This window comes from Berghia stephanieae, chromosome 13 (assembly GCF_034508935.2).
Source record: "Berghia stephanieae isolate SIO BIC M18660-M18661 chromosome 13, UCSD_Bste_1.3, whole genome shotgun sequence".
NCBI classification, from domain to species: Eukaryota; Metazoa; Mollusca; class Gastropoda; order Nudibranchia; family Aeolidiidae; genus Berghia; species Berghia stephanieae.
The window spans coordinates 2,512,560-2,525,059 of record NC_088372.1 but is presented as its reverse complement, the minus strand read 5'-3'; the positions used below and the strand labels follow the sequence as shown (position 1 = coordinate 2,525,059).

The 12,500-nt window shown below is 37.8% G+C and overlaps 1 protein-coding gene across 1 annotated transcript in view; it reads left to right on the top strand.

The window, feature by feature from the left end:
• Positions 1-12,500, top strand: part of LOC144958956 (uncharacterized) — a 27,221-nt gene that overhangs the window by 8,072 nt on the left and 6,649 nt on the right. The window contains exons 6-8 of the mRNA XM_078891252.1: positions 1,273-1,335; positions 2,389-3,039; positions 9,712-11,238. Coding sequence (XP_078747378.1) covers positions 1,273-1,335; positions 2,389-3,039; positions 9,712-11,238 — 2,241 coding nt within the window. The remainder of the gene's footprint in view (positions 1-1,272; positions 1,336-2,388; positions 3,040-9,711; positions 11,239-12,500) is intronic.

Here is a 12,500-nt window from a genome sequence, read left to right as displayed (position 1 = left end):
ACCCATCGTATCAAAACGGTATTATGTCGGAACGAACCAAATGCTTAAAAGCAGAATTTAATGTTTAATAACTGGTCAAAAATATAAATTGTTGGCATTCGCACCCTCAAATATGGTATCCATTCTCCTCAATAAAACATACAAACTCAACACAAGTCTGATATTTCTGGCTATAAATTGAATTTTAAACATCTTAACCAACACGACTTAATACCGTTTTGAGGCGAAGGGTCACATATTAAATTGAAGCTTACATTCAACCTCGTATTGTTATTCATTTCCTCGAGTTACATTTACATTAACCCTCTCCTTACCAACTATAGGAAAATTGTCACATTCGTTACGATACAACCAACATTTTTCTTATTCAAATTTCTCTTGTACATCATAAAATTTATAGAAAATGAACAGTGTGTTGTAGAGCATGTTTTACTAAAGAAATTATGTATCACAAGAATTTTACTGATATTATGTCTGAGTGACAAAAATATATTTTTGTGTTAGTTGGGTGTGAAGTTTTGGGGAAATTCTGAAAATGGCTGGTTCCACCTATTGAAAAATCGTCACATTTGTTACGATGCAACAGTCACTTTTCTCGTCCAGATTTCATTTCTTTTTGCTATAGCTAGTTCGAAGATGACGTCACTCAGGTCTTTGTTATTGTATTTTGCCATCCGTGTTTAAGAGTAATGCTCACTAAACTGTATAAACCTGACTATAAACGTTCATGGATACACACAGTTTTGTGTGTTGGTCCTCTATACTTCCGGACGGCAATGTTATGAGCTTCTTAGCCAAGCGCATACTATCTATAGCTATAGAAACTTGACATTCTGTAATATAGCTCGTCATCTTGTCGAACAATATTATGTCTCGAAAGTGCTTGTTGTTGCTTTTCTGTTTGAGTAAGAAATGTCTGTTTTTGTGTTGGATGGGTGTGAAGTTTTGGTGGAAAATTCTGAAAATGGTTGGTAAGAAGAGGCTTATACAAAACAGCTCCAAAGCAGAACAAAGTTCTTAACACATAACATTCAGACCCCGAGGCCACTGACTGGTCAGCCCACAACAAAAGCACAGTAATAATGTCGGCTATCGATTATCTTCATTGGCCTGTTCCCCTCCTTTTTGGACTTAAATTGAGCTTTTATATAGCGCAATATCCACTAAATGTGCTCAGTTGTGTTTGTTGTTGGCTGAAAAAAGAATTTCGGGTGAAATGTTCCTTGTTTTTTTATTCTTTTCTTTTTCTTTTTCTTAACTTTTTCACGCCAGTGGCCACACTGCGCGGCCCGAGCAGAATCTGTTCCACAGGCCAATGTCCGCACAGTGCAGCTGGTCTTGAAAGGCAAAACCAATAATGTAATCCAATCCAACTTTCTACAAAAGTCCTATAAATAGAACCAATGGTATCATTTCTTTCATCAGAACATTCAATTGGCCCTAGGGGGATATTTTAATTGAGATTTTGCGCCGAATTCGAACGTCGCTTTTTCTTAGCTTGTCATTGTCATGCTGCCTCAATCAGGTGTCAGCCATTATGTGACAGAAATGCGAATATAACTCAGCGCTGAAAGAGTTAACTTTTTTTATTTAAACTCTTGTACTCATAATTTTATTCAATAAATTTGTCTGTAATAATTTTGATTTTTTTCTTATATCATTAAGTCAAACATTCCATCAATCAACAGAATTAACTAGTTAAGTTAAGCTCGTAACTTTCAATATTCCAAACTGCATGTGTTACATTTCCTGGAATTCCGGGTTAAAGATTGATTCAGACGACGCCAAACTGATAGCCCAACGAATATGCCTAGTGACGCGCGTTAACCATTTGTGACCCTTCGCCTCAAAACGGTATTAAGTCGGGTTGGTAAAGATGTTGAAAATTGAATTTGTAGCCAGAAATATCGGACTTGTGTTGAGTTTGTATGTTTTATTGAGGAGAATGGCAAACATATTTTAGGATGCGAATGCCAACAATTTATATTTTTGACGAGTTTAACATTAAATTCGGCTTTTAAGCATTTGGTTCGTTCCGACATAATACCGTTTTGAGACGATGGGTCACATTTGTCAATTGCTATCGAATAGACACGTTGAGAAATGTGAGATACATAAATATGAAGTGCAGCATAAATGACTTAAGATTCTTGTTTTTCAAAAACAATATGTCATTAAGAACATTTCTTCAGTCCTGTAGACCACACGGCAGAATTCTTCAAACAATTCGACGTTTTTGACACCAGAATTATAAAAAACGGCTGTCAATAAATAATAATAATAATAATAATGGAGAAACGAACAATTCATTCTCCTATCCTAATCCTCGCTTTTGTTCTAACTTCCCTACTGGTCGTTGTCCATTCCCTTTCAAATTCATTGGAACAGGGACTACTGGACATCAACGTTTTTGATAAAGAGAGGAAATCGATCTCGCTATCGGCGGACACACCTTCTTCAATCGATTCAACAAAAACAAATTATGAAAATAGTCCGACATATCTTGACCACGGAAAACACATTTATTATTCGGAATCGAATTCCGTGACACAAAGAGGATCTAAAACGTCAAGAAAACAGCTTGATTTGTCATTGAAACAACATGATCCACGCCAAGTCATTGCAAAGCATGACATCGGAAACAAACCGTTGGTTAATGATGATAACGAAGATCTCAAATTTACGGACAAGTCTGATAGAGATAAGCGTACAGAGCAACTTACAGATTTAGATGAAAGTTTTGATGAAAAGCTTTTTAATTCCGACAACGACTTTTATTATGAAAACAATGGACAGAACGGGAAAAATTTTAGCGACTTTGATTCTGAAGGAAAGAACGTTCGAGAACGTCGAAGTGTTGGCGGTGACAAGATACGCGCCGCGGGCAGTGGAGGGACCACCAAGTCTGGAAAGGGTTGGGGTCAAGGTCACTCATTTGACTTGAACACAACAGACACAGGCAATGCGACGTGCCAAGACATGTGTGGCGTGTATCGCATCGCCCCTTGTTCCTGTGATGCCGCTTGTTTTGTATACAAGGTAAGTAACATTTCTTGTCTTGTTAAATATGTGTCCTATTTTCTCAATTTGGTAATTTTTCTAGCCGTCCAAAGGGATGTTTAACTCTCTCCTTACCGATCATTTACAGTATTTTCCCCAAATGGCAGGCTTTCCCATCAGAAAAATTGATTTTTTAAACTCAAACAATCTCTCTACAAAACAACTTTTTGTTCTTATTATTTAAACAAAGATCATTCTTCAAAGTTTGTGATGTACACAATGAATCTGAATAAGAAAAAAGGTATATTGTGTCGTAACAAATGTGACGATTTTGCTGTAGGTGGTAAGGAGATGGTTAAGGTATAAATGTGAGATAAATAAATTAATTAAATAGGTAAAAAAGATTCCTTTTATTCATTTCCAAGGGGAAATGTGTCTTTAGGGTCTATCCCAAGGGAAGACTGGGAAGACCCAGGCGTCAGCCGCAGTGCAGTGCACAACGGAGCGGGTAGTCGAACTCGGTACAATTTGGGTACGAATCAAAGTCCGTACCGCTGATCTGCCCCCTTAAGAAGTTAGATCTTGTCATTTTAATTTAACCCTCTCCATACCAACTGCAGGAATGTTCGTCAGATTTTTAATCGATACCGTGAACATTTGTGACCCATCGTCTCAAAACGGTATTATGTCGGAACGAACCAGAACCTTAAAAGCCGAATTTAATGTTAAAACTGGCCAAAAATATAAATTGTTGGCATTAGCACCTAAAATATGGTATCCATTCTCCTCAATAAAACATACAAACTCAACACAAGTCTGATATTTCTGGCTATAAATTCAATTTTCAACATCTTAACCCGCTCGATTTCATATTAATACCGTTTTGAGGCGAAATGTCACATTTCTCATAGTGAGATTTGTTTTATACAGAACGAAATTGAAGATAAATCTTTGTGATATTTTTTTTTAACTTATTATTTTTAAAGGTAAAGATCGTTTTATGACTGAGATCACGTATTGTATGTACTTGTTGGTTTTGAGTTTGAGTGAAAATCAAAATCATTTCTTGTGAGTTTATGTGGTCTTGTGGAATGACATTCGCTTTCGGATCGGAAGGTCCTGGGTTCGAGCCTCGCACGGCGCATAGTTGAGTCCTTTGGAAAAGACTCTTTACTCATATACTCTCACCGTACTCAGTTGTAAAATGAGTACCTGGTCGTTGACACCGTTGTCTTTGTCGGAAAAAATTATAGCGTCGCATAGCCATCATTTTAAGCAGGTCGGTTTTGGGTTAAACCTCTGGTAAACAAGTATCAGATGACAATTACATGTGAATACTTGCACTGGACCGATATCAGGCATCGTTCCTCTCATTATTTTTTATATAAACAATTTCTTAAAGTTTATATTATAACCCATTTTCTGTTCTTAAAGTTTGGATATAATTCTACGTCACGTGATCGAAATATTTAATATATTTGAGCAGATAGTTTGTCAACTTTTTGATGACTACTATATCCGATTACAAACAATAACAATATGTCAGCCGGTCACTAAATGAAAATGCTGGGTACTCTAGGCTAGCGGCGGGCATTCGGAACATTATCATGTTCCTGGTACGATTGTGTTCCTGGTTGCGTTGTTCCTGGTCCGTAACCTGTTCCTGCTCCAAATTGGAGCGATTCGCGATTGTCCCGGTGGAAGAGTTTCGTACCAGTCATGTCCTAAGTGGTACGGCGCATAGATAACACAGGTACGGCGTGCGTACCGTGTTTGTGGTACCAACCACAGACGGAGAGGGAGGAGGGAGGGACGTAGGCTGGTTTGCGCTCTCTCTCTCTCTCTCTCTCTCTCTCTCTCTCTCTCTCTCTCTCTCTCTCACTCTCTCTCTCTACACACACACACACACACACACACACACACACACACACACAGTAACATCAACATGACCAGGAACGTGTTACTGGTGTATGTTCCTGGTAAATGTTCCTGGTTGAGCTATGTTCCTGGTGTTCCTGTTCATGATAACTAAAACCCGTGCGGCACTACTCTAGGCCAAGGTAACAAAAATGGCGTCACATATAACGTCATCGAATCTGTCTCCTTCTCTCTTTGTACACAATAAATATGATACAAGTTTGAACATTTTATTTTATTGATTTCATATTAAAAGATTTTGTAGCTATAGGGAATGAGATTAGCGGAAGAGTAGCGTCCCTTGATTGGACATCACCTTACAGAGAGAACGTCAAAATGGTTATGCGCATGCGTCTCTCTCGTCCTCGCTTTCGGTGAAGTGTCTCAAGGCGCACAACCAACATGACGTTCTCTCTCTAATAACTTTCCCGCTCGTGACTTCCAATCAAGGGACGCTACTCTTCCGCTAATCTCATTCCCTATATTATATGGTTTCCTTTAAAAAATAGATTTACATGCAAGTGCAAAACTATTCTAATTTTATGCAAGATTTTCTGCACAACAAAGTTCTTTCCTCACGCGAGACAGCTAGGTAGTTGGAATGATGTGTCTGTAACAAGGGGGTGTGTATTTAGTGATTTTTTTTCTCTCTTTTTACGAATGAATATTGAATACCTGTTTAATTGCTATTAAACCGATGTTATCTAATTTTGTGATAACTACATGGAGGGGAAAAAATGACGAATTGGATTTCATGCACAAAACTTATCATGATATGTAACGGTCAATATTTATATTTTTTTTTTTATTTCACCCGGATCAATGGCTGCATAGAAAAAATGCAAAGATCCCACACGTCATCACACTTACCGATTCTCTCTCTCTCTCTCTCTCTCTCTCTCTCTCTCTCTCTCTTTCTTTCTTTCTTTCTCTCTCTATCTATCTATCTATCTATCTCTCTCTCTCTCTTTCTCTTTCTCTCTCTCTCTCTTACTCTCTCTCTCTTTCTCTCTCTTTCGCTCTCTCTCTCTCTCGATTTCTCTCTCTCTCTCTTTCTCTTTATCTCTCTCTCTCTCTCTTTCTCTCTCTCTTTCGCTCTCTCTCTCTCTCTCTCTCTTTCGCTCTCTCTCTCTCGATTTCTCTCTCTCTCTCTTTCGCTCTCTCCCTCTCTCTCTCTTTCTCTCTCTCTCTCGATCTCTCTCTCTTTCGCTCTCTATCTCTCTCTCTCTCTCGATTTCTCTCTCTCTTTCGCTCTCTCCCTCTCTCTCTCTCGATCTCTCTCTCTCTCTCTCTCTCTCTCAAACTTATTTCTAACATACTACAAAAAAGATGGTCCCTGCTGGCCACTACATCTTTGCTATGTTAAGTTAGCCTGGTCTTTGAAAAGACAAAAAATAAAATAGCCTATTCCTCTGAAGGCAAAATTGTATAAAGCACTTTTTAAAATATTTCCTAAAAAAATATCAAGTTTTAGAATTATATCGTCACATTTAGCAATAAAACTATCTTTATTTTTTAAAAAAAATAAGAATTTGAGTACAAGACTGATACTGAACCATCTCCTTACCACCTGCGTCACAATCGTCACATTTGTTATGACACAATATACATTTTTTCTTATTCAGATTTATTTTGTACATCATAAACTTTGAAAAATGATATTTGTTTGATTAATAAGAAAATAATGTTGTTTTATAGATAGCTTTTTGAGTTTAAAGAATCCATTTTTCTGCTTGGTAAGCCTGTCATTTTTTTGAAAATACTGAAAAGGACCGGTAAGGAGAGAGTTTAAAATGTAGCGCACCGCTACCCAAATATTTTTTTAAAGAATTTTATGCAGCTTACCTTTAGATATATTGTGTGCCGTTTGTTAAAAAATCTTCTACTTTTATTTTTGTTAATGGTTTACATATATGTATGTGATATTAGCAAGGACCCCCCCCCCTCCCCACCCCCAACCCAAGCCCTCTTTTTTCTTTCAATCTTTTCTTAGATTTTCAGCATGATCTTTGTTAGTGGGGGGGGGGGGCATTGGCTTCTCGTTTAGAAACGTATAGAAAATAAGATCCGAACCTTTGTTTTAAATCACTGCACTCTGATCGTCCTGGATTCATTAATTTCACATTCTCCCATCTCCCCCCCCCTCTCTCTCTCTCTCTCTCTCTCTCTCTCTCTCTCTCTCTCTCTCGATCAAAAAACTGATGTGAACTTAATATTAAAAATAACAATAAAAATAATGGTATAGATTTATAGTGCGCCAAACATCCCTTCATCAGGAGGGCCCTGGGCGCATAACATAGATTAACTTAATCATGAAGTCCTAACACAGTACACGAACAACGCTAATTATACACATAATCAAAAGAAAGCCTGTCGGAATAAGAATGTCTTCAATCGACGCTTGAATTCCTCTAGTGAAGACGAAGAACGTATCTCTAGTGGTAGTAAATTCCACAACCTTGGACCAGAATGCTGAAAGGCGCGTTCACCAGCCTTCACTCGACAGCGGGGTGTTTTCAATTTGAGGTCGTTCGTTGATCGAAGCGATCGCTGTGGGTTATACCGTTCAACGAGGTTTGAGAGATATGCTGGTGACATTCTTTTGGTTATATCCACTCTGTAATTTCTACCTTCTAAATTTAAATAGTGCTCGAATTGGAAAGCGTTTTTGACGTGTTGATAAAGACGAAGAAATTTTATTGGTATTTCTGACATCACATAGCCATTCCTGTTGGTAAATAAATATGTGACCCATCGTCTCAAAACGGTATTATGTCGGAACGAATCAGATGCTTAAAAGCCGAATCTTATGTTAAAACTTGTCAAAAATATAAATTGTTGGCATTAGCAACCTAAAATATGGTATCCATTTTCCTCAATAAATCGTATAAACTCAACACAAGTCTGATATTTCTGGCTATAAATTCGAATTTCAACATCTTTACCAACCCGACTTAATACCGTTTTGAGGCGAAGGGCCATATATGTCATTCTTTGCTCAAAGACAGATAGAAAACATGTATCGTCGCCAACATACTACTTATTCAGTTAAATTTCCATGCCACAACTAAATAGTGTAGAGTTTTATTTACTAGACTTGCCCAAGTAACAGCAGTAGTGGAAATTGTAACATGTCATTTTTTCAAATCTTGGTTTTGTGAATGACGGGGTTTTTCAACCAATATTTAAATATTCTAATCTCTCCCAATAACCAATGGATAACTACCTAGTTCCCCATATAGGGAATGAGATTAGCGGAAGAGTAGCGTCCCTTGATTGGACGTCGCCATACAGAGAGAACGTCAAAATTTTAGTATCTTGAAAGAAAAACTCATCAGAATTGGCTTCAACAATCGTCATGTCGCTTCTCTCGTAATGACGCACAGTAGCATAGTAACTGGTTCTAAATTATCATAACAATGGCGGACGTCCTTATGAAATACTTCTGCGATGAGCATAAAAGTGTATCCAGAGGAGAAAAACATTATAAATCTGATCATGTTTTGACTGATGTACATTCTGATCACATGACATGTGAAAAAGTTTTAGCCTGCATGAAGAATAAAAAGTACAAATTTTCTTTGTTTAGAACCAAGCTGCTCGTTGCTGGGCGGACGTGACATCAGACTGTTGAATCCTATTGCGAATTGTTTCTGATTTATTATTTGTTTATTATTTATTTAATAAGAGACCAAATTCATTCACATTGTATCATGATTTGATTTCATCGTATTCCTGACCGTAAGAGCATTGTCATGTTTACCGCGTGATCATAAACCTAGTGACAAATCGACGGTCGGCGGATCAAACCTCTGAAGTCTCGATTTTCCTAATCAACGGATCAAAAATCTGAGGTCTACATACGCGTTTCGCGCACCATGTTTTATTTCATTTTGGGCGGATCAGACATTTGATGTCAAATATGGTGCGCAAAGCTCTTATGTATCCTTCAGAGGTTTGATCCAACGATCGTAAAAACCGGGACTTCAGAGGTTTGATCTACGGGCCATCGATAAAATCTCCACCATCGTTAGTTTGAACGACCAAACATCCTTTTTCTAGTGAATCTCAAGTTTAGAATGGGAAAAATGTGACCCATCGTCTCAAAACGGTATTATGTCGGAACGAACCAGATGCTAAAAAGCCGAATTTAATGTTAAACTGATCATAAAAATAAATTGTTGGCATTAGCACCCTTAAATATGGTATCCATTCTCCTCAATAAAACATACAAACTCCATACAAGTTAGTATTTATGGCAATAAATTCAATTTTTGAAATCTTAACCATCCCGACTTAATACCGTTTTGAGGCGAAAGGTCACAAATATGCTGATTCAATTCTGTTGTTGCTTGACGAAGGAATCGATCTTGGCCCCTTTGCGTGTGAAGCGAGTGCTCAACCAATTGAGTTTTCAGGAACACCTATGGGGCCAGAACTACATACAGACGTCTAAAGCTTTGTATCAAGGCAAATGTTTTAAAGGTAATCTAAATGTCTACTATGATTTTACCCCTGGAGTCTGCTAAATGTTTTAAAGGTAATCTAAATGTCTACTATGATTTTACCCCTGGAGTCTGCTAAATGTTTTAAAGGTAATCTAAATGTCTACTATGATTTTACCCCTGGAGTCTGCCAATTTTTTTTCAGTATCAAGTAGTCAGGTCTGCGTGTAAAACGGTTTTATTCAATTTTTTCTTCATTGCACTTAGATCTCGATAGTCATTGACATGTTTGTTGACTTGATATTGACATCGGCCTTCTTTCCATTATTTGTTCCATATCTTTCTACAGACTTGTTGTGAAGACATCTCTAGTCATTGCCCGAATTTGAAAAGCGAAGCAAGGATTCGCTACGGTGATAGGTTGGTGGATATAGACCCAGAAAGTATCGAGTGTCATCCGTCAAACTTCCTAATGGTAAGCCGGTGTCCAGAGAGTACGAATACCAGTGGAAGCCAAAACGGGTTGAACTACGAAGAGGCATGGGCCGAGAATTTCATGACTGCCATTTTTAACATGGCCCCAATCTTCGACAACGCTTCCGGTATCTTGTACAGGAATAGATTCATCCACAATTGTTTCCAAGGAAACGATACTTCTTCGCTTATTCCCTGGAGAAGGTTTGATTACATCTCACAGGCTCCACGTCGTAAGATTATTTATGATATTGATTTTTTCGATCCAACAAACGCGATGAAGAGAATTCTTCCTTATAAATTAATCTTTTCCCCAGACTCATTAGCAGAGAGCGGCAGTCATTTTTGCAAGCGGAATAACGTAATCAATTCTTGTAAAAAAGAACTGACATTCATGGACCCTGATGAGAAATGCGGAAAATTCATATCCTATTTTGAAGAGGTCCCTGAATCTGAAAAGTTATCATTCTTCGCAAGGAAGTCAATTTACAGTAATAAATATTGTTTTTATTGCAATACAAACAAAACAGTTGGAGGTGTTCCTTCTAAAACTTTTGAATTAGACAAACCGGAAGGGACAATCTATCTTAAAGGTCGTTTAAGCCGAAACCAAACCATTTTAATAGAGAATGATGGAATAAGATTCGGGTGGAATGAGATTGTATGCGAGACTGCAGACATTTCATCAACTGTAACAAAAGAGAATTCCGTGTCAACCAAGGAACAGTCAATTTGTAAAATTCTAAAATGTAACGACCCGAATGCCATTGATATCATTGAGAATATGTGTGTTATAACAATCCGACACATTGCCGTCATCCAATACCCACCAAAAATAGAGGCCAAAATATTTCTATCTATTGACCTGGCTATTTTCTTAACTTGCTTTCTTGAGGAAAGACAGTGGTCTACCCTTGATGGTCAACCGGGGAAACCAGGATATAACATAGACCAAATATCTACGTCGGCGTCTCTCAGATCCGTGTTCCATCCCGACCATGATTTCTCAGATCTTGAACGTTTCGGTGGTCCTGATTCTTTCTTCACTATTCAATTCGTGACAAAAGCTGGTACCCACCTCGCCTGGTCTTCGCAAAGAAGTGTTCTCCTTAGAGCAATTGCGTATTGGTACACTAGAAAAGGATACGTTGTTCCTTGGGGAACATTGCTTGTATTTAAAGACTACGATGGAAAGAACTTCACAGAAGAAATATTGCAGGAGAAATATCAATTCGACGTCAACCTTCTAAAAAACAATTTCTTCACGAATTATCCAAAAGCATTTCTCAACGTTCTCACTGCGGATGCGGACTATCTGCAACTCAACGTCATGGGACCAATTATAACCCGGCCTGTAGTGATGGAGGACGAGAATTATATGGACACGTGTTTTGATGAAGAGGTAAATGGGTTTGCAGATCGAGGATATGAGACTTCTGGTAACGGTTGTGCTACTATCAGTGGTGAACGCTGTTATGTGTTGATGACGATGGCGATAATGATAATTGGAAGAATCTGGGGTTAATGATAGTGGAAAATATTAATGAAGATGACGTTGAAAATGATATGAAGGATGATGATGATGATGAAGATCGTGACGATGCTGTTGGTGATGATGACGATATTCATGATGACAAGGATGATGATGTCGCTTACGATTCGGAGTTCTTGATGTGATGGAATGCAGTTTCCTACTTCTTGTCTTTTAGATAAGCCTTTTTATTAGTTCCTGCTCCACTCACATTTCTGTCTTTTATATTGAAACTAGTATTTTTGTCTTACTGTTAACCTTATATGAACTAAACATTATCAAAAGTAGTAAAATATTCTTAAAACAATTTACCTTGATCGTTGTTTTATATATATATATATGACCGGATCATCTTTGCCCAACCACTGTAAATAGGCTAGAACCGCCACTGGATACTACGCCTATAATTGTAAGAAATAGGCATGGGGTAAAATTAATCCGGGTAAACTCGTGGCCTTCGTAAAGTTATGGCCTGTTACTGGCCAGAAAATGACGTCAAAATGTCAGTCTTTTGCCAACAAAGAAAACAAATCGTGAGTTGTATTCAATAGTTCAACCAATCAAATAACTTGTTTCCATGAGCTCTACTAACGACAACTCACTAGGCGGTGCAAAAACCAAATAATGACGTCAAACTGCCAGTCCTTTTGGATTTCAGTATCAGGCTATAACATAACGATGGCTTCGATGAACTACGGATATAGTCAGCGTTAGGGTTGAGTGAGTTAAAACCGACGTGTACATACATATATGCAGGTCTGTCGTCCAAGCGCCATTATGGGCCTAGTTTAACATTGTTGTAATGGATAATATTTTTTCGTCAAGTTTTGAGGTTTCTATTATAACAATAAGACAATACTGATTTTTTGTTATCAGACCTGCAAATAAATGCAGGTTGATTAAAATCCTTCTTTAACCAATGACATAAACAGTATAATCATTTTTATCTCCAAAATCAGTCCTTCAGAGTCATTGGGCCCATGGAGCCGGAGTTTATCCCGGTTTCTATAGCGTGAAACGGACAATAGCAATTGCTTGTTATCCTTTGGATCAGAAAAAATATCACCTGCACCCGGGATCGATCTTGGTAATTAAAAACAACACTTAAAATCTAGTCACGAGAATTTAAGTGA